Source organism: Mustela erminea, chromosome 8 (assembly GCF_009829155.1).
Source record: "Mustela erminea isolate mMusErm1 chromosome 8, mMusErm1.Pri, whole genome shotgun sequence".
In the NCBI taxonomy this organism is placed as follows: domain Eukaryota; kingdom Metazoa; phylum Chordata; class Mammalia; order Carnivora; family Mustelidae; genus Mustela; species Mustela erminea.
This window is the reverse complement of record NC_045621.1, coordinates 62,400,541-62,423,872: the sequence shown is the minus strand read 5'-3', so window position 1 is coordinate 62,423,872 and position 23,332 is coordinate 62,400,541. Positions and strand designations below refer to the sequence as shown.

The 23,332-nt window shown below is 36.2% G+C and overlaps 1 protein-coding gene across 6 annotated transcripts in view; it reads left to right on the top strand.

Annotated features, from left to right (window-relative positions):
• The window catches only part of SCN9A (sodium voltage-gated channel alpha subunit 9), a 167,502-nt gene that overhangs the window by 59,553 nt on the left and 84,617 nt on the right, over window positions 1-23,332 (top strand). For 4 of the 6 annotated variants that reach the window (XM_032355821.1, XM_032355819.1, XM_032355820.1 and 1 more), the window contains 6 exons: window positions 8,125-8,432; window positions 13,855-13,973; window positions 14,722-14,811; window positions 15,357-15,485; window positions 16,921-17,012; window positions 17,989-18,198. In XM_032355821.1, the coding sequence (XP_032211712.1) occupies window positions 8,175-8,432; window positions 13,855-13,973; window positions 14,722-14,811; window positions 15,357-15,485; window positions 16,921-17,012; window positions 17,989-18,198 (898 nt within the window). In that variant the 5' untranslated portion in view covers window positions 8,125-8,174. Of the gene's footprint in view, window positions 1-8,124; window positions 8,437-13,854; window positions 13,974-14,721; window positions 14,812-15,356; window positions 15,486-16,920; window positions 17,013-17,988; window positions 18,199-23,332 lie in introns of those variants that run through there. The other 2 variants (XM_032355822.1, XM_032355823.1) reach the window with 2 other exon arrangements.

The window sequence follows — 23,332 nt, the reverse complement described above, 5'->3', positions numbered from 1 at the left end:
CAAATTTTCTTCATTTTTTTCTTCTGATGAGGACTTTGAAAATTTATTCTCTTAGCACCTTTCAAATATTTCATACAGTATTATTGCCTATAGTCACCATGGAAGATTGGCTTTTTAAAATAAATGCTTGAAAAAGTAAATGTAGCTACTGGCGATTTTATCGCAGGAAGATGTCCTCCTTCTCCTTGCTTATTGTTAGCAGATTATCTGAGGTCACATGAGAGCTGACCAGTTGGAAGGATGAGTGAGGACAGGGGGCGTTCCAACAGGAGCACTACATGCCTCAAATGAAAGTGCAGAGAATAAAGGCTACAAAAATGGGGTTTCCAGGCCTAACAGGGTCGAAGTAATGTGAACATGAGTGAGACTTAAAATGTTGAGAATTTTGAGTAAATCTGAGAAATTTGACAGATTCGTTGGGTAAAAATTAACATGTTGAAGAATTTGCTTTTTCATGGTCTTGGATTTTCAGGGATCAAGGATATTTTTGTTAATCTCACACCCCTTTCTTTCCTATTAAGCTCTCTTTTTCCTTATTTGGTTTATCATCTTCCTTCCGTCGTTCGATGTCATTTCTCATTCTTCCCTGTGTCTTTCATTTCAACTTTTCTTTCTTTAACTGAGTATAACAGATTCAGAGTTCAAATACGTGGTGCTTTTCTTTAAAAAAAAAAAATTATTTAAATTCAACTTAGTGAACATATCGTGTACTATTGTTTTCAGGGGCAGAATTTAGTGATTCCTCAGTCTTATATAACACCCAGCGCTTATTACATAACATGCCCACCGTAATGCCCATCACCCAGTTACTCTATCACCTCACCCACCTCCCCTCCAGCAACCCTCAGTTTTCTGTAGTTGAGTCTCTTATGGTTTGCTTCCCTCTCTGTTTTTATCTTAGATTATTTTTCCTTCCCTTTCATCTGTGTTGTTTCATCTGTGTTGTTTCTTAAATTCCGCATATGAGTGAAATCGTATTTGGTATTTGTCTGGTATTTGGTATTTGTCTTTCTCTGACTAACTTATTTTGCTTAACATGATACCCTCTAGCTCTGTCCACATCATCCTTACAAATGGCAAGATTTTATTCTTTTTGATGGCTGAGTAATAGTACAGTGTGTGTGTGCATATATATATGCATATGTATATGCAACATAATATATATATACACACACATACATATATGTGTATGTTGTGCTTTTCTTGGGTGGAATTTATGTTTATCCTTTCAATTTTAAAAGGAGATTTTAAACTTTGATATTTCACATTCCTACTGAAGAGTATTTATTTTATTTTGAAGAAAATAAAACAAAATTGAAAAAGTTTGGTACACCTTTAGTTTTCTCTTATTAAGTAATAAAACCTGGTCATTAAGTTGTATGTGTTCATCACATGTTTTCACTTGAGTCCATTTGTTGCTTTAAAATGGTTCTTAAAAGGAGGTTCACATCAATAATTTATGCTTTTTAAAAGTAGACAGGCTTAGGTCCTCCCCCTAAAAGTTTGTTTCAGCATTACTTGGGTAAGCCCTGGCAGCTGTATTATTTATTTATTTATTTATTTATTTTTAGTTACATGGATGATTCTTTTATACACTGTAGTTGAGAAACATCATGGAATATACCTATATTTTGACATATGCATTTTTGCAGCAATAGTGACAAGTAACACTAAGCTGCCTTCTTGCTATTACCTAACATAAGCTTTTAAAATATAGTCTTTAAGAAAATAGTAGGGAATAATACTTGTTAATTCCATGCTATGGGTTCTTGATATTAGTATGATGTAATGCCAATTTCTAAACCTAATTGTGGAAGAATTGGTGTCAGGGTCAGTGATATTTAATATTATTGGCAATTGCACATTCAGCAAGTCAGCCTAGGAGGAGCCTAAAAAAATGTTCCACATTCATCTAAGAGAGAAAGTAGAAGACATCTCTTACCCTATGGGAGTTTGCAGTGTGATACATTAGGCCTTTGAAAGAGAGATATTAACAAAAAACATTTCAAATTGTCTCCAGTTTACTCTATTACATAGATTATGGGTCTAATATATAGATTTTTTCAAAACCTTATCTCTATTATTGGAGTTCTAAATTTTCACTAGAATCATCTTTTTAATTGAACCTCTTTTATACTTTTCAGCCTGATGACTGTTGATTAAGTTTCTTATATTCCTTTTTTGTATTATTTTCTCTCTTCCATTTCTTGCCCTCTCTTTTGAGACTGATGCTGGGATGCCCTAAGGTATTCCACATCTCCTGAATTTTGTTTTGAGTTTTTCTTTGTTCTTTTGCTCTACTGTATTGGCACAAATCTAAAGTACAGAATGCTATGAATTTTTTTAATTTACATATATTTGTGTGACCGTCACACATACCAATTCTCATACATCTGAGAATTCTCACTTGTAGTAAAGTACTTTTTTTGAAAGGTATCTAAAATTATGACTTCTACTTCTTTTCAACTAATATTCTATTGAAATTTTTATTTTGATGCCCGTGAATACCAAGAATTTTTATTTTTTATTTTATTATTCTTTTTTTTGATAGCCTATTTTTTTCAGTAAGAGATTATCTTCTCAAATTTCTCTGAGAATACTAATTTTAACTTTTTTTAATTTTAAGATTTTTATTTATTTGACAGTCAGAGATCACAAGTAGGCAGAGAGGCTGACAGAGAGAGGAAGAAGAGCAGGCTCCCCGCTGAGCAGAGAGCCCGATGCGGGGCTCTATCTATCCCAGGACCCTGAGATCATGACCTGAGCTGAAGACAAAGGCTTTAACTCACTGAGCCACCCAGGCGCCCTTAACTTCTTAATATTCTCCTATGTTTGCTAAATCTTTTCTTTCTTCTAGAGTTAGTAGTTTGGTCTGGTCATCTCAGTCCTTCAGTTTTATGTTTGGTCGTCCTAATTCATCTTTAATTTTCTATCAATATTTATGAATTAAAGACCGTGTTGCTGTTGTTTAGGGTTGCATCTGCCTGTATTTATGTCTGGTTCCCAAACAAATCCTCCCCAGAGGGAGGGGAATGCCTGCAAGTTTTTGTGTGTGGGTGATGTGTATGTGTCTGGTTGTCTGTTTTAGGATATGGGTAAGGAAAATGCAAGGCAAGACCACCATCATGGAAAATCCTAAATAATGTGCTCGCTTTGGCAGCACATGCATACATAAATACACATATATACACGAAATATGTTTATAAAAAATAAAAAATTAAAAAAAAAAAAGGGAGTTAGGGGAAATTGGAAGGGGAGGTGAACCATGAGAGACTATGGACTCTGAAAAACAATCTGAGGGGTTTGAAGTGGCGGGGCGGGGGGTGGAGGTTGGGGGAACCAGGTGGTGGGTATTAGAGAGGGCACAGATTGCATGGAGCACTGGGTGTGCTGCAAAAACAATGAATACTGTTATGCTGAAAATAAATAAAAAATAAATTTAAAAAAAAAATTGGAAAGAAAATCCTAAATAATCTACCAAAATACCAGGGGTAGTACGAGAATCTAGCAAAACCACTGGTATAAGGGTAATTAGTAAAATTAAATAGATTCAGTGTTACCATTTTAGCATCAAATAGTTGTTCCATTTTGTCATTTAAACAGTGTTTCCAAACCATCTTCTGAAGAATGGAGGAGAAATTAACATGTGAAATACAAAGGGTTCTGTACCAGTTTGAGGTTATCCTTAGGAAATGAGTGAGGAAGTGAGATAATTGACCTGAGATGGTTGTGGGGGCTTTAACTGTAACTGAATATTTTTATTTCCTCAAAAAACAAGAAGTTAAAGGTCCAAAGCAAATACGGGAAACTGAGAAAGTTTGTTAAATCTATATTTTCTATACTTTTCTGTGTGTTTGAAATAATTTCATAATTTTTTTTTATAATTTTATAATTTATCATTTCTAACTTTGTCAGAATAAAACACAGCATGAGTTCTGTGATCTCTCGGATTCAGGGTCTGCCATATATCAACTCTGTCAGACTCTTAAATGTAAAGTCTCTAGTAGTCTAGTGGCAGAGAATTTTGTCTAAGTTTGTTTTCTACTCTAGTATTTTTGAAATTTAGCCACAGAACTCCTTGGTGGCATATTATTTCGTATCGCATGGGCCAGCATTCACAGATAGCAGGTTTTGATAGGCTGCTTTATAATTTATACCCACTTAACTTTCCAAAATAATTTGAGGAATTATTCTGTGAAAAACTAGTGTGATTAAAATGGAAATAGAAAAAAAAATCAAAAACACCTAAGAAAAAGGTAGTATATTTAAAAAAAAGAAAAAAGGCCTTCTTTCCCTTGATCTTCCCTGCTTCTAGTAAAAACGGAAATAAACACCCTAGGGGGCTTAGGTCGATTAATTCAGAGGTTAAGGTTTTGGTTTAGCCTGAGGATAAATCCCACTGCTTTGCACTTGGATATAGGGGAGGAAGTGTGGAAATGTGACCTGCAACATTGTTGGGTAGATAATCCTTAGTCAACTTGTTTTCTGATCTTCATCCATGGGCCAACTCTTACTTCTCTGCTGGACAGGAATATTTTTTCCTATGTTCTAACTTTCTCAGATGAGCGTGTAGGCTGTGGCACCTGCCAATCTCCTTACTAGGCAAATCCTATCTGCTCTTTCTTGCTCAGATTTATGAAAACTCTTTAGTGTCTTCTCTGGTTTTCAGTAGACATTGTGAAACTTTACTAGCCATCATTATTTTCATTGCAGTGGGAATTTGGGAACCAGGGGATGATAAACACATGGGATAAGACAATTAGAAGTCATAAATTAGAAGTTGAAAGTGCCTTGACTGGAAGAATGTATGAGGAACAATAGATGATAGGTAGATAGGTAAATAGTACATGCATACATGCATGGAGAACAGATAAGAAGGGAATTCATAATAAATATCTTTATATCTATTTTAACTGTGAGAAATCCTAGATACAAGGATATTGCCTTCACTTTTTGTTTTCAGTAGTTGTGTCAGTATCATCTAACATTGAGGTTAATGGTAGCTGGGCAAAATAGTCATGAGAACACTAAAATATCTTTATGTGCAATACTCAAAAGAAAGTGCAGTCATAGTAATATTATTTATTTATTTATTTTTTAAGAAATCTTTTTTTTTTTTAAGATTTTATTTATTTTTTTTGACAGATAGAGATCACAAGTAGGCAGAGAGAGAGGAGGAAGCAGGCTTCCCGCTGAGCAGAGAGCCTGATGCGGGGCTCGATTTCAGGACCCTGGGATCATGACCTGAGCTGAAGGCAGAGGCTTTAACCCACTGAGCCACCCAGTGGCATATTACTATGCCCCTCATAGTAATATTTATAAGTGGAAATATGACAATATTTTTCAAAATTTTAAATTAAACATAAAAGAATAAATATTAATTGATTTTATTAAATTTATTAGATTCAAGTCAAATAAACTTAAATGCACTTTTCAAGGTACTTTTTTGGACAAAAGTGCATGACATCTTCATTATAAAAATTTGAAAAATAAAGAAAAGTAAAAAGAAGGTAATAAAAATAACCCCTGATCCCTCAGCTGTGAATAACCTTCATTAAAGATACTGTACATTTAATTTCGGATTTTCTGTACATTTAACAAATTGAGATGAATATACAGGAATGTGTGTGTGTGACACACACATTAGATATCCATTATAAGGTTTTTATAATTCATTACATAGTCTTTAAAAGCATTCTTTAAATGCCACTCAGTTTTTCATTATATGTTCATTTTTTATTTAATGAAAACCGATTAGGCTTTTAGGTTAAATTATAGTTTTTCAATATTATGAAAACATTGCAGTGAATACTTTCATAAATGTTTGAAGACATCTGAGATTATTGCTTTTGGATAAATCCTAGAAGGGGGCTTATTTGGCATTAAAAATGAATTAACATACTTAAGGGTTTTGGTAGATATTGTAGAATTTTTCTCGAAAAGTTTGTGCCCATTATTTATTCCCATCATCCAGATAGGAGGGAGTGACTTCCCCTATACCCTCCAGCCTAAAGGATTGATGGAATCTGATCTGAGTCTCTTTGGTTTACTTTCCAAGACCGGGATTGTGAGCAGATGCTTAGAGTCTTCCTTCACTTTAGCCTAACCTGGGAAGTACCTCACTACCATCGTGCCAGTGACACGGATCCCCCGCCAGGCCTGCTGTCTGTATATACTTCAGTGAATCAGAATGTGGGTGTTGAGGGTGTGCATGAATAGAGAGTGAGGGGAAAACAAAGAAGGAAAAGGGGATATAGAGATAGTGGAATTGGGGGTTGGATGTTAGAGTTCATGACATCTGCTTACTCGAATTTGTCATATAATTCCTGAAAGAGGTGACACCTCCAGTGGAAATATAGGGTGTACAAAACATCATTTCTTCTGCCATCTTTTCTCCAGAAGACCATGTGTGTGTATACTGAAAATCTTTGAGGGAAGTCATCTTCTGCTCTCCTATATGGTTTCCAGAAGTGTTGAGCAGTGTCCTAAACCCAGGGGGAAACTACACTCACTGCCTTATTTCTCAAGTGGAGGTGGTAGTTTCTAGAAGGCCAAGAGGTCTTTTTAGAATACATAGATTTGTGGTAAGAAATGTTCTTTTACCGTGGCCGAATTAACTAAGGGTAAAAGGCATCCCCTTTGTTCTAGATGTAATTGAAGTTTATTTTGTGTGATATGGAAACGGATAGTTTTCCATTCTGGAAAAGAATAGTTTTAGCTTCTCCTACCTCTTTTTCTGAATCTATGTAATCTGTGTTGTCATTACTGTGATTTGCTTAATTTTCATATTCAGCATTGGAAAATAAAAGAGCAGACCATGGCTTCTCTTAGTTCACTCTCCCGCTGTGTTAGGTGATATTACTTACTATACAGCTTTTCAAGCCATTCACAGTGGGTTGACATATTAGATGTTGGTGTGTCCTGACTTTGAGCCAAATTTAATGTAAAAAGAAAAAAAAAAGACTCATTTTTATTTTTTAATGGAGAAGTTATGAAGTTGCCCTGACACGACTCATTGAAATTGAGTTCATTTTTAAAATGAGAACTATTATTTTTATGCCTTTTTATTTACAACATTCCAAAATAATAATATATGGAACTTGACTTTTTTATTTCGTATTTTTTTTCCCTATAGGTTTTGGATACACATAGAAGTTATTTAGGGAAGTCATAGTTTGAAAGCATATCTTATTGGGTTTATTTTTAATTTTAAAATTGAGTCTATCACATATATGTTCCAAATTTCTTTTCTTTGTTCTTCCTAAATATTTTGTCAAATTGTTTTAAATTCAAAATGAGAATATATTTTTTCTGATTTCTAAACGGATATGTAATTGTAAGAAAATGTAAATATGCAAAATAGAATAAACCAATCTTTCCATCACCTCATTTCACAGAAATGAGTTTCCCCAAGAGAGAGAAGCAGAGGTTTGTGAGCAAGTTTTGAGATTAAGACAGAAGAGGATTAGGTGATCAGAGAGGCAACAGAACCTGGAGAGTGGAACTATCAGAAGCACTGTCACAAAGAATTTTAAATGAGAAAGGTTCATTGAATTGCACTAAAAGCAAATGCTGATGAAAAGTAAAAGGAATCAATTTTTTTTTCATTAAGTTTTCACTTTAGAAGCTGGGAAGTGTTAAATTCAGATTTTTAAATAAAGATGGTAGAGAGTGTGGGAAATAAATCTTATATGTAGTCGTTAATAAATGCTAATTCAGCGTAATAATTTTGTAAACACATTACTTCTTGTAGTTGAAATGAAAAGTATGTTTTAAGATTTATTTATTTATTTGAGAAAGAGAGCACCCATGCACAGGACCACAGGACTGGTGTGGGGGGTGGGGGCGGAGAGGGAAAAGAGTGGAGGAGAGAAAGAATCTCAAATAGACTCTCCTGCCGACCAAGGAGCCAGAGACAAGTGCATCTCGTGACCCTGAGATCATGACCTGAGCTGAAATCAAGAGTCCCATGCTTTACTGACTGAACCACCCAGGCACCCCCAAATCTGTTTATTATTATTTTTAATGTGCCATTTCTGGCTGGCAAACATTTAACTCTTTCTTTCTTTCTTTCTTTCTTTCTTTCTTTCTTTCTTTCTTTCTTTCTTTTATTTTCTTGCTTAGGCCTCTCATGTAAGGAGCTGACGGGGAAATAAAATATACAGGATGAAAAGATGGCAACGTTGCCTCCCCCAGGACCTCAGAGTTTTGTCTACTTTACAAAACAGTCCCTTGCCCTCATTGAACAACGTATTGCTGAAGGAAAAACAAAGGAACCCAAAGAAGAAAAGAAGGATGATGAGGAAGAAGGCCCGAGGCCAAGCAGTGACTTGGAAGCGGGCAAACAGCTGCCCTTCATCTACGGAGACATCCCCCCAGGCATGGTGTCAGAGCCCCTGGAGGACCTGGACCCCTACTATGCAGACAAAAAAGTGAGTGTATTTTGCCTGCAGTAGTGCCTGCTCTGCTGCTTCTGCTCAGAGAGATATCTTAAATTGAGATTAAGTGGAAGTTAGTGAAAAACCACATCATGACAAAAAATGTTCAGTTAAATGCGTATGTAGAATATTCAGAACATGTACTTTTAGTTTTTCATCAAAACTGGTTCTCTCATCGACATATTACTTTGATATTCTTAATCTTTAGAATATTCAATATAATGTTCTCTCTTTTTGGGACATGACATCGGTATACACCTGCAGGAGCGAAATTACTGTCAATTAGAAAAGTAAGACCTGGTATCTGTCCAGAATGCGTTTGCATGCAGGTGACAGCTGAATCCATAGGAATATAAAAAACCATTCAACTAGTAGTGGGGTTTAGATGTCTGATTCATTTAGGGTATTGAAAAGAGAAGTTTGAAATGGTCAGAGAAGTAGGACATAAATCAGAAGATTTTCCATTGTTCAAAACAGAAGGTGAGGGAGTATCTCATAAAATTATTCAGGAAGGTGAGAATAAAGAGGGGCTATTGGAAGGAACAAAGAGAAGGAGCAGGTAACTTCTTGCAAGCAGTTTGTGTTGGGGATGGAAATAAAGCAAGATGGCGGTGGAGAGCAAATAAAAAAAGGAAGTCAGTAGCAGTACATTCATGTTGAAAATTTTGAAATTTTTTCCACCAGAAAGATGGTCACTTGAGACACCAAATAAAGTGAAAACCTTTTTAACATAGGGTATAAATAACCCCTTGAAAGTAAAGAAAAGTTCTGGGGGGTGCGGGGAGGGAGAGGGTGGCTGGGTTATAGACATTGGGGAGGGTATGTGCTATGGTGAGCGCTGTGAAGTGTGTAAACCTGGTGATTCACAGACCTGTACCCCTGGGACAAATAATACATTATGTCTTAATTTAAAAAAAAAAAAAAAAAAAAGAAGAAGAAGAAGAAGAAAGTAAAGAAAAATTATTTTCCAAAGAAAAATGCAGAGGGTTGGAATAATGTAGCTGGTTGTAGATGTTAACAGATAAGATAACAAACGATAACAAGCTACCTATCAGTTCATATTTGCATTAGAAAAGTGGAGAGGCTTGAGGGGCAGAGATTGGATTTTAAGAGTCCTGAGAGGTTGAATTAATGCAGTAATGAAGTAAAGGCAGGAGCATCAGGAAATCCATGTTAGCTGGCGTCAATATTTTCCATGGCAGAGGAGTGGATGTTGTCCTCTGGAAGGCAGATGTTCAGAGTAGCAGAGCTGGAAAGGTGTTTATTACATTAAGGAAATGGGAGAAAGTTGAAAACAACTCCTGGAACGTTTATTCTCTTGAGAAAATGAGAAGTACAGCATTTCTGACATGGTAGCGGGCATAGCCGGATTGAAGTCAAAGTTGACTAAGAGGAGCCTGTAAAGGATTAGATCAGCAGTTCCATAACTTTCTCCAACATTGCTTTCTAATATAGTGCCTATAGACTTAGAAAGTTCAAGAAAGGCAGAATAATGTCCATTTGTAAGAACATATTCTGGGCCACTTGGGTGGCTCATTCGGTTAAGCATCTGCTTTTGGCTCAGGTCTGGATCTCAAGGTCCTGGGATCAAGCCCTGGATCCAGCTCCCAGCTCTGCAGGGGGTCTGCTTCTCCCTCTCCCTCTGCCCTTCCTCCCCATTCATGCCCTCTCCCTCTCATTCTCTCTCTCTCAAATAAATAAATAAAATATTTGAAAAATAATAATAAATAATATAAATAAAATAATAAAATAAAAATAGATCATATATTTATCAAATCATATTTTAATCAAATCATATTTTTATTTGTTTAAAATATAATAAAAAGGACTATTTCTTGATAAGACATCTAGCAAATCAGATTGTAAATTCTTGAGAAATACAAAATATGATGAAGGTATATTTTGACAGTCGAAACACGTCTGCCTCAGTGGTCATTGCTCTGAATAGCAATACCTGATATTTTGCTTCACGTTAAAACCAGCATCTCAACAGGCTGGCAACACAACAAAAAGTAGAATACCTGTGAAGGCCTTGAGATAGTACATAGCACTGACTGATTAATCAGTATTGTGACATGGCAAGGAAGAATGCTAATATGTATTGAGGATCTCTGCGTCCGGCACTGGACTTTTTGTATAAGTTAGCGCACCTATTTATCATAATATGAGAAGGGAACTCCTACCCAATTTTTAGATGAGAGAGGGCTTGGGGAAATTAAGAAATGTGCAGAATGTTATACCCTAGACTTTGTACGTTTTTAAAAATTCAAGTTGGTTCCTCTACTGGGATATTCTGTTGGGCAACATCTCTTAGCATAATTTAGTTTCTGCCGTATAGTGACCACTGTGCTAACAACTTTACAAAAACGAATGAAATAATTATGAGTAAATAATGAGACAAGGAAAATAAAAAGTACTTCCTCATTTTACTTATTGCTTCATTGTCAAAAATTCCTGGCTCAGCATGGACACCTACTACATTTCCTATTTCCAAAGGGGCTCTGGGTGTTCTTTAACCAGCCACCCCTAAAGAAGGAAAGGAGTCTTTCCGGGATAACTAAGGAGTAGAGATGTACAGTTATACTGGCTTTAAGTGACTTGGGAGGGAAGGAGAAAATGTTTGCATTTGAGTGGAAGATTATAGACTTATTAACTAATGGAGTAATGTTAGCTATGTGACAGACTAATTTAACAGGTAACATTAAGGATCAGACTCCCAACTCTTCACTGTGTCCCAGTTCCTTTCAAATAATGTAATAATGTTATGCAGTGCTTTTATGGTAAGTGAGTTTCTGTCTTTAAGAAAGAATAAGTTACACTGAAATGAAATAAAAATAAATAAATAAATAAATAAATAAATAAATAAATAAATGAAAGAATAAGTTACCAATACCCTCTGCTATGGGTATGAAGAAGACAGGTACAGTGTCTTGTTATCTTCATATCTTCTGTGCTTTATATGTTTCCTGTAATTTCAGCAGTTGCTCCCAACATTGACTAAGAAGTTACAATGTGCCAGAAACTTAGAAGGCTTTCCAGGCACTAAGTGCTGGCTCTCAGGCTGCTAATTGGTGGTTCTGATATTTGGAATCATGTCTGTCCAAACCAAAGTATATGCTCTTTAGGCACCACAATTTTCTAATTTTATGTTCAACAAATTCTTAAATAGATGAACAAAATTAAAAGAATTTATTCATACTTTGATATCTATGTATTTCATAGGAGGATTTTAGAATTTACTAAAGGGATCTAGATTGACCTCTCAAACTTCATTAGGCTTACTTACTTTTCCTTCCTTTAATTAACTCTTGGGTGTGTGTAAACCCAGAGAGTCCTAGAGAAGTTTTTGATTTAAATAAACATTGGGAATTTAAAATTAAAAATAACAGATGAATTCTTCTTTATAAAAGTTTCAAATGCAAGGTAACTGTGTCTGGCCAAGTCTAGGCAGTAATGCTGCGATTTTCACATTCGCTCAGCTGATTTCTGGTTCAGGAAGTCTCTCTAATGATTCTGACACAAGTGTGACCCTGTCTCCTCCATACCGTCACACTTTTTCATTTGTATTTCTCTGCATTATACTTGTCACATCTTGCTTCATATTCGAGTTATTGTGCATGCATCACCTTTCTAGGAAGTTTCCTGAATGCAAAACCCATGCCTCATTTATGTTCAGATGCAATTTATCACCTCATGAGCCCTAGTTCTTCACAACACAATTGCAGAATATAATGGATGACTGAGTTTTTTTAAAAGGACAATGTATCAATTAAAGAAAACAGTGGTTTCTAAGACTAGATATTAATTTTATAACTATTTTTAAGGGGTGCCTCGGTGGCTCAGGTGGTAAGCATCTGACTTTGGCTCAGGTCATGATTTTAGGGGCTTGGGATCAAGCCCTACATGGAGCCCTGTGTGGAGTCCCCCACTTTCTCTCCCCCTCTGCAGCTCGCCCTGCTTGTGCTCTCTCTCTCTCTCTCACATACATTCTTTCCTTCAAATAAATAAAATAAAATAAAATTTTAAGTGAAATTTAAAAAAATAATAAAACTGATTTTAATTGTAAAAGTGAACTTTATGTTAAATTGTGTTTAGTCATAACCGGTATAGTAAAAGTGACCAAGACTATAAAAGGGCACCTGAAAATAGTAGATTCTGATTTGTTTTCTTGGGAACACTGCCACATACAGTTAAAAAGCAACATACTCTGGCGCCTGGGTGACTCAGTGGGTTAAAGCCACTGCCTTCGGCTCAGGTCATGCTCTCAGGGTCCTGGGATCGAGTCCCACATCGGGCTCTCTGCTCAGCAGGGAGCCTGCTTCCCTCTCTTTCTCTCTCTCTCTCTCTCTGCCTGCCTCTCCATCTACTTGTGATCTCTCTCTGTCAAATAAATAAATAAAATCTTTTAAAAAAAAAAAAAAAGCAACATACTCAAACTTAGGTCCCCAATTTGGTGAAAAATTTATTTCCAGAAGCCTATTCATAAACATATAAAATTCATATTAAACAACAGCAAAAGAGCAAGTCACCATCTTCTCAATAGCACAGGTCATTTCCCTACCAACTATAGAAAAATAAGACAAAGATTTGAACTTGGTCTCCCTGATTCCCCAGCAAATTTCTTAGATTGTGTTAATGTCTTCTTCTTGTTGCTATTTATTTGCTTGGGTTTTTAAATTTTTAACGGAGTACCAAAGCCATGGAGAATGTCATGTATTGTGTCATGATTAAGTAACACATTTCAAGAATATTTGGTTCATTTGTATTACTTTTAAAAATTACTGTGGGTAGGAGCAAGGAAGTCCTTTAATTTGTGCTCTATTATTTTAGCTGTTATCGGAATTATACCTAGAATAGGAAAATTGAACTGGGTAATAGGATTCTTCTAATGCTAATATTCCTTGAATTTATGAAAATATTTTTTTGAAAGGACTTATAATTTGGAACATTTGCTCTTAATCATGATAATAGCCAACAAGTATTAAAATTCTCAAGCTGTTGTGGCAAATATCAGAGATAGCTAGTTTCTATTTAGTTTGCTTACAGTGCAGGGAAATGAAAGAAGGAAATTGTATTCTAAACTAATTCCAGTGGCCACAACTTACTGCTACTGCTTTGGGTGTTAAAGGGATATGAAAAAGAGAAGAAAGACAGTATATTTTGGGAGCACTAGGCAATCCGTGCTCACAAATGCTCACTTCTTTATTTACTAAGAAGAAATGGATGGAGTTCATTGGCCAACGTGACTTAAACAGCTGCACTAATTAATGGCAGTGGCATCACGTTGGTTGAGTCCAATGGCAGTGTTTCTTTAATAGGACCCTACCACATGCAGATGCGGTAAAGTGCTGATATAAATGTGCTTCGATGAAATTTGGGGTTCTCAATTTCATGATGTTTTCTTTTTCTCCCACAGACTTTCATAGTATTGAACAAAGGGAAAGCAATCTTCCGTTTCAATGCCACCCCGGCTTTGTACATGCTGTCTCCTTTCAGTTCTCTAAGAAGAATATCTATTAAGATTTTAGTACACTCATATCCTTTTTAAAATGATTACTGGCATGGGTTCTTTAAAATGTTGTTTGTTCTGGGTGCCAGATGGTTCAGTCAGTTAAGCATTAGCCTTGTCTCAGGTCATGATACAGGAGTCTTGGGATCCAGCCGCGCATCTGTGTCTCTGCTCAGCGGGGAGCCTGCTTTCTCCCTCTGCCCCTCCTCCTGCTCCTGCTTTCTCTCTCTCTCTCTCTGCCTCTCAAAATAAATAAACAAAAGCTTTAAAAAAATGTAGTTTTTGTTATTTATTCAAATAGAGATTTTAGTCCTTTTGTATCTGAAAATATCCAGTCTTAGTTTACCAATTTCAATATAGTTTGGTGTAAGTCTCTGAGAAGATTGGGAGAATAACAATTTTATCATTTTAGGATAAATTTCTTTATAAATTACTCCCTTGTTCAAAGAGATTTTTTAAAAAGTTATAAACTCATAAACAATTATTTTCTAGGGGCACTTGGATAGCTCACTTGTTAAATGTCTGCCTTCAGTTCAGGTCATGATCTCAGGGTTCTGGAATCTAGCCCCACGTTGGGCTCCCTGTTCCACGGAAAACCTGCTTCTCCCTCTCCCACTCCCTCTGCTTGTGTTCCCTCTCTTGCTGTGTCTCTGTCAAATAAATAAAATTGCAAAAAAATTATTTTCTATGAAAAAGTTATTTTAACAAGTGTCATTATCAAGTATTCAAAGCTCCTACTGTGTTCCTTTAACATATTCCTTGATTCTAAGCTACCTTATTTAGCATGCTTATCATGTGCACTATTCTGACGAACTGCATATTTATGACCATGAGTAACCCTCCAGATTGGACCAAGAATGTAGAGTAAGTGGGTATAAATCATTTTAATATGGTCTCTGTGTTATTTTATTCCTTTCCTTTCCTGCCACTAAGTTACTGCAGCTCTAAAACTTGTGGTGTATATCTGTGGTTGCTTTTCTTTCAATTATTTTTTCTTCCTCTGTGGTATTAACCTGCTACCAGTAGAATAGAATAATCAGATGTTACAGTCTTTTCTAGAAGAATGAATGTATCAGGTGTCCTGCCTTGTTCTTAGACATGTGTCTTTCTCATAGAAGTAATGTAGGACTTTTCCAGGCAGATTTAATACCTATGTTCTTAGTCATTTTGAATATCTCTACAAGAGTTTCTAATATGGACATTTTAAGATTTTCTGGAAAAATACCTTTCCTGTAATTTATTCTAAACTATAGAGTGTATCTATAGTTTATTCTAATCTATAGAGTGGATCTATAAGCCAATAGCCACACACCAATAGATGCCTTTCTTTGGTTGAGCAGAAAAACTGAAGATTTACATGGTGCTGTATTCCCCTCATATTTAATATCTTATTGGATTCTTGTATCTAGGTACACTTTTACTGGAATATATACTTTTGAGTCACTTGTCAAAATCCTTGCAAGAGGCTTCTGTGTTGGAGAATTCACTTTCCTTCGTGACCCATGGAACTGGCTCGATTTTGTCGTCATTGTTTTTGCGTAAGTACATTTAGTTTTTTGAAATGGAAAACTCATGAGAATCATAGACAGCACAGTGTTCCAGTAAGAATAAGCCTTAGAGTCTGACTTCTCCTGCATGTAAAGTTTGCATTTAAAGGAGACTCTGTGAAAGCTAGTCATGGTAGGCAAATATTAATTTTTGAGAAAGCATTTCCCATTCAAAAATGTATGACATCATTAAGATTGATCATCTCTGTGCTCAGCACTTGGATGGATATTCTATGCAGTGCAAGTAAGGTTCACACTTTTTCCGTGTCTTACTTAAAAGCTAGTAAAACCTGTAAGAATCACAGAAAAAGCTCAGGCCTTTATTTATAACCTGTTCTATTCAAGAGCTAGTAAGTACATTAAAATATAGAAACAAATCTTTTTATAAGGGATATCACTGCATACTAATCCTAACATCAGTGAATGACTTGTCTATGACATCTGCAGCCACAGCTTATTTTTAAGGGAAAAATATTACATTAAAATATAAATTAAATTAATTCATAGTGATGTGCTTTTCTCAAAGATATTTGCCAGAAATATTCCCTTTTGTATTTTTTTAAATCTCAAACCTAGATACAGTATTTTTTCCCTCTAGCATTTTGAATTTTAAAGGTAATGCATGTTCATTGGAGGAATTTTGACAATACAGAAGGTCTTAAGATTTCTAGTTTCCCGTTCCCTCACTCCCACCCCCACCTCCTTGTCCATCAGACTCGATTCTTTCATGGCCACGTGACTGCTGCAGCTGTAACTGCCACTGGCTGATAAGACAACATTATGTCAAAGAAAGCTGCCTCTTCTCTGGGATCTCATTATTTTAATTGAGATAATTTATATACCATAAAATTAACCCTTTTAATAAAAGTACAAAATTCAGTGGATTTTTTTTAAAGAATGTTCACAAAGCTGTTCAACCATCACTAATCTCTAATTCCAGAGTATTTCCATTATCCCCAAAAGAAGTCACTTCTGTTCCCTTCTCCCCCTAATCCTTGGAAACCATTCATCAAGGTTTTCGGGCTACACCTTCCATATATGAATGGAATCATACAGTATGTGGACTTTGTGTCTGGCTTCTCTCAATTAACATATGGTTTTCAAGGTTTGCTGCTGACATTTTATAGGATATTAAGTATCTATATTACCATAATATTGAGATCTAATAATTGAAGCATTTGATTGTTTATTTAGGTATTTAAGTGTATAAAAACCACTTTATTAATATACTTGTATTTTGCTCACATAAAAGGGGTCAAATCAAATATAATCAAATTAAATTAGTTGTGATGGGGAAAAAAAAAGACTTGCATAACTACCCATTTAAATAAGAATTTTCCAAATATAGGCAACACCTTGAGTAAAGGCACAGGTAAGTATCATAGACTCGATCTAAATTCTGAATAACTCTGATTTAATTCTACAGGTATTTAACAGAATTTGTAAACCTAGGCAATGTTTCAGCTCTTCGAACTTTCAGAGTGTTGAGAGCTTTGAAAACTATTTCTGTAATTCCAGGTAAGGAATGATTGGTGTGAAGCATTAGGCCACTCATAACTCCAACTATTTGGGAGTCGTTCTTCGTTTGTTTGTGTGTGTGTTGTCACTGTGTTGTGTGTGAACTCCCTATTACAGATATGTGACAGAGTTTGTGGACCTGGGCAATGTCTCAGCGTTGAGAACATTCAGAGTTCTCCGAGCACTGAAAACAATTTCAGTCATTCCAGGTGAGAGTGGGGTTAAACACCGGGGCTGACTTTGATCATTTGGAGGAAAGACAAGAACGACTTTCTTTTATGCAATTTTAATTAAATTTGATTTTTTATGTTTTTCACAATCATTAAAAGTCAGCCTTTGAGTTTAACCAACTGCATGGGTCTTAGAGGATGAAGATGGCCATTTGGCTCACATCTCAACTTGAACTTTTCCCTCCTGTGTAACAGATGATTTTCCATTCTGTTTAGCCAGGAATGAAAATTTCAATTTGTTTGTATTGCTTTTCATACAGTTAGGAAAAGAGATAAAAAAAATACATCAGCATGGGGGTGTTGCATGTCGTACTCTTTTTTAGCTTTCCACAACAAACCGTTTCTTAACTGAAAATTAGTTGTCACTCTGTTCTGCAATTCAGCCTCTTTGTTTTAATGTCTTTCCAGAGAGATGGTTTGTTTGACAAGCATTTGCAAATTGGCCTTTTAAAAATTATTTTTACAAGCGAGTATAGTGTGAGCAACCAAATTATTCATTTTGACAATTTGGTTACTCTTTGGAAATAGTTCACAATTGTTATCCTTTGCTGTAATATATAGAAACAAAATATATATGAAACAGCAAATCTACCCTTTGAGATAGTAGGCTTTTTTCAAACTAGGTTATTTAAAGTCATTGATTTGATATAATGCATGCATTTCTAGGAAAGCTCGTGTTTTGTTTTTATTTCTCATTCAGAGGCTTTATTTCATTAGGAACACTTTTTTTTGGCCCCTGTGTTCAGGCCTGAAGACCATCGTGGGGGCCCTGATCCAGTCAGTGAAGAAGCTCTCGGATGTCATGATCCTGACTGTGTTCTGTCTGAGCGTGTTTGCCCTGATTGGGCTGCAGCTGTTCATGGGCAACCTGAAGCATAAGTGTCTGCGGGATCCGCTGGAAAATAATGAAACATTAGAAAGCATCATAGATACCCTTGAAGAAGAAGACTATAAAAGTAAGAATGTCCCTGAAGTTGTTAATAGGTTGAAAGATTGTTTGCTTTTAACCATGAAATGTTGCTTTCCTTTTAATTATTTCAAAATTGTTCAAATATATAGAAAGTTGCCACTGTATGCATTTGGATCCTGTTATATTTTCATAAATCTCCCTGGTTCTAAGGTTTCTAGCAGTTCTGGTATTAGACACATGATATAGCTCCATAATTCCCAATTTCTGTAAGATAAAAATGAATAAATTTGCTCTAGAGAAATAAATTTGGCTGTGACTTAATATTAACGATTACATTTCATCATAAGACATATTATGTGTTTTAAATACTGTAGGTTTATTGTAAAATTCATACTTAGGTTTATAGAGTAATTTATTTATTATAGGATAATATAATTATATTTTTACATTTGCATTATACTTAATATCTATAACATATATAGTTGTATAAATCCTACTATAACAATCATATTAATTATCACATATTAAAATATCTGCTTGATAGTATTTCTGAAGATTTTTATAAAGCAGAATGGTTTTCTCAGCACTATCCCTATAATCAATGATGAGTTTCTAAGCTCTTTGTAAGGGCTTCCCTCAGTCTAGCCAGTGGCATTATATCAAAGTTTAATTCCATCAAAAGTAGTTATGTAGGAAACAGATGAGTTGATCTGTACACACAGTCTCGAAGTCTACTTAATTCAGAAGTATGTCTTAGAATATCTTACAGAAGGCCCGAACTGCATGTTTTCTGAACAGATCTCCCCTAATGCAGTTTCTCGTGGCAGAGCTGTTGATGAATTTGGGTGACAATGAGATCAAACAAGATTGTGCTTTCCTTCTAACACCCAGTGTGTCTCTGTGCTGTTGCCCACATGAATCCATAAACCTTAATAGATACTTAGATCCAGAGTGGGAGTGGGGACAGTCTTTGACAGAATAAGATCAAGGAGTAAAGGTCAGGATTCTCCTTAGATTATGAATGGTATACATCATTTTCTTACTTTACTAAATGTGTACTCTCCCATTCACTGGGGAAGATAGAAGCAAATAAAACCTAGCTAATATAGTAAAAGGCTATAAATAAAGAAAACAGAAAAAAATATAGAAGCCTAAAATGAGAAAACTGAAGGTTTTCAAGTAAAATATTTCATGTATAATTTCTTTAATGCCAGTGTTTGATGATGAGGAATTTAGCATATTTTCACTTCCATTTTATTTTTACTTATTTTCCAGTTTCTGATTTATATCAATATAATCTTAAATTTTATTTTCAATTTACAAAGAATTTTATTCCTTAGTTTATATACTGTGAAAGTAATACATCTTATGGGTAATTGTTGATATTTACAATTAAAAATCAGTTTACAATACTTACTTAAACTTAACTTTTTTTTTTGTACTAGGGTCATTACCAGTTCTTTTAGTTTGATTGCATGTAGGGTTAAGGTTGGGCAGGGATAATATGATAGACTGAGGGAAATACTTGGAAGTTGTGGAAATTGCAAAAGGATGATGAAAATTAGTGTCTATTGGATTTAAACTAGACAAGGAAAGAAGTGAACCCAAGAGTTGGTTGATAGATTATGAGAAAGTGGTGAAGTAACTGAATTAGGATTCTTGAAGAGATCAAAGAATTACAATGGTAAAAGCTGCCTACAGAGAAATCCTGAATATGATCTGAAGGTCTTTTCTAGTACCCACAGCAAAGCCTATTTTGGAAGTGTTTTTTATTTATTTTTTATTTTTTATTTTTTTAAGATTTTATTTATTTATTTGTCAGAGAGAGAGAGAGCGAGAGCGAGCACAGGCAGACAGAGTGGTAGGCAGAGTCAGCTGGAGAAGCAGGCTCTCTGCGGAGCAAGGAGCCTGATGTGGAACTCGATCCCAGGATGCTGGGACCATGACCTGAGCCAAAGGCATCTGCTTAACCAACTGAGCCACCCAGGCGTCCCTGGAGGTGTTTTTTAAATGTATTTTCAAATCAATGAGCCCACTCTCTAACCTTGTGTTTCAAAAACATACAATTTATAGATTTCCATTAAAGCTGAGCACTGTCTATTTTGATGCTCATCAAAATCCCTCCTTGCTACTACAGGTGAAGGAAAGGTTCATGTGCACAGTCAGTAGCTAACTTTCCAGTAGCTATTGTACTTTTAATATGGTGTAGTTCTGTTGGGATAAAGAAAGATAGTCTCTTATTCCTATTTTCTGGGTGTTTGACACTGATGAAGAAAAGTTCCTGGAAAAAGCACAGTATTGCTTGCACTCCTCCCAGGGCTTTTCCTGTCTTTATCTACAGTGCTTACCTTGTGGGGACTCCTAACAATGCAGTCCCCCAGAATGCAGTGTGTTAACTTGCAGGCATTCTGCCTCTACCTGATCCCCTGCACTAGTGTTCTCAGAGTTATTATTGCCTCCTGGTTGAGGAATAAGCCCTTCACTCCAAAAGCCCAAGTCATACACATAGTTGCTAAAAGCTGTCTTTCTGAGCCAGGCTGGATAAAACTACTCATAGGATGTCTAGGTCACCAATTAGGTCTTACCATTCTGTACCATTGGTTTTGAAATTAAAAGGAAATTTCCTCAGAATCTACACTCAATTGAATGTCAGACTTTTGTTGTATGGATTTTCCAATTTTCTCTTTCCTTTTATCCCCTTATGTCTTCCACTTTGAGGTTGAGGCTTATCTATTACTATACACACTTTGTTATTATACTGAATTATGTCTATTTAACAGCTTTATTGAGATAATTCACATTATGAATTCCTCCCTTTATTTATTTTTTTTTAATTTTTTATTTTTTATAAACATATATTTTTATCCCCAGGGGTACAGGTCTGTGAATCACCAGGTTTACACACTTCACAGCACTCACCAAAGCACATACCCTCCCCAGTGTCCATAATCCCACCCCCTTCTCCCAACCTCCCTCCCCCCAGTAACCTTCAGTTTGTTTTGTGAGATTAAGAGTCACTTATGGTTTGTCTCCCTCCCAATCCCACCTTGTTTCATTTTTTCCTTCGCTACCCCCACAACCTCCCACCCTGCCTCTCAAATTCCTCGTATCAGAGAGATCATATGATAATTGTTTCTCTGATTGACTTATTTCGCTCAGTATAATACCCTCTAGTTCCACCCACGTCATCGCAAATGGCAAGATTTCGTTTCTTTTTTTTTTTAAGATTTTATTTATTCATTTGACAGAGATCACAAGTAGGCAGAGAGGCAGGCAGAGAAAGAGAGAAAGAGAAGCAGACTCCCTACTGGGCAGAGAGCCCGACATGGGGCTTGACCCCAGGACCCTGGGATCTGACCTAAGCTGAAGGCAGAGGCTTTAACCCACTGAGCCACCCAGGTGCCCCAAGATTTCATTTCTTTTGATGGCTGCATAGTATTCCATTGTGTATATATACCATCTCTTCGTTATCCATTCATCTGTTGATGGACATCTAGGTTCTTTCGATAGTTTGGCTATTGTGGCCATTGCTGCTATAAACATTCGGGTGCACGTGCCCCTTCAATAACTACATTTGTATCTTTAGGGTAAATACCCAGTAGTGCGATTGCTGGGTTGTAGGTAGCTCTAGAGCCCTATAAAGCAGCTCCTCAGTGGTTGATAACCATGAGCCAGAGGTACTTTAAAGGATAATTCTAAAGTAATCCTTCCACAACAAAATTATCACGGAAGCTTATATACAAAAAAATTGCTTCTTAATCTCCTCCATCCTCATTCCGTCATCCCACCCTACCTCAGGCACAGCTTTTCCAAAAAGTTGTTCGTGTAACATTCTCACCTAAATTTTCACCTCAAACTAAGAGAGGCTTTATTGTTTTGTTTGTGACTTCTGAGATTTGTGTCTTCTGTGTAAGACAAAATGAGGTGAAAATCAGTCCGTTACTCTTACCTGGAATGGTTTAATAGTTTAATAATGCCAGCCGCTGCTGTCTGAGCAGGTGTGTAGAATGTGTGGATCACTGGATTGCTTTACATGCAATATCCTATTTATGCTCTTCCACAACTTCACAAAGCAGGCACTCTAAGTACATTTTGCAGTTGCAGTGGCTAACCATTAAAGTGGTAAGATCATTCGCCTGCACAGAAAGGGGTAGAAGCAACGTTCAAATCCGTGTATATCTGACTTGAAAGTCTTTCTTCCACTATCACTCTAAAGGCCCCTAATAATTTATCTTTATTTCTTTGATTTGAGCCTAATAGGAAGATGGGCCCTTATTAAAAGGCATGGATATTTGTCAGTTCTTTATACATTTACTGTGTGTGGTTTGGATCAGCTCCCTGTCTTAAGAGTAAGCCTTGATAGAGTATAGAGGAAGAGATTATGAGATCCCTTACGCCTGAAAATGGGCACAGAGGGTACCATGATGAGAAAATTTGCCTTTATTTCGCTGCCATATCCTCAATATCCGGAACTTCATAAGTCCTGTGTAAATACTAACAGCTGACTGAACGAGAGAATTTCGGGAGACAGGGTGTGTCCACTTAAAATACTGCCTCTCTGTCTCCACCTCTTCTAGAACACTTCGGTCGTCTGCTGGGGGCTCCCTTCCATCTTTTTTCTCCCCTTCCCTTTCTGAGTTACACTTTCACTTTAGGTTCCCTCAAGCCCCATGGCTTTGAAAACTATCTACTTGGTGATCGTACTTCTGGTGTCCTCCCTCCCCTATGCCGACACCAGCAGAAGTCCTGTCTACACTGTTTTCATCCTCTTTCTCCCTTTCACAGCTACTCTCTGAGTTTTAGTCATGTCACCTCTCACTGTAGTCACTTAAGTCATGTCCCTGCTTTCATACGTGCTCTCTTATAGTCCACAGTCCACAAAACAACCAGTGGGACATTTAAAAATGGTGATTATCTCCCATTTCTACCTCCCACTTCTATCACTGTAACCATACTTAAAACCCAAACTTCCTTCCATAACACACAAAAGCTTACATCATCTGACCCATGCTTACCCCTGCCACCATAGTTCTCTCCACCAACTTCACTTTTGCCTCAGTACCTTTGCTCCTGCTCTTGACTCTGCCAAAATATCTCTGCTCCGGAGTCTTTGGATGGCTGGCTTCTTTGTACATGTAGGCCCTAGTTCAAATGTCATATCTGGATAAAGGCCTTCCCTG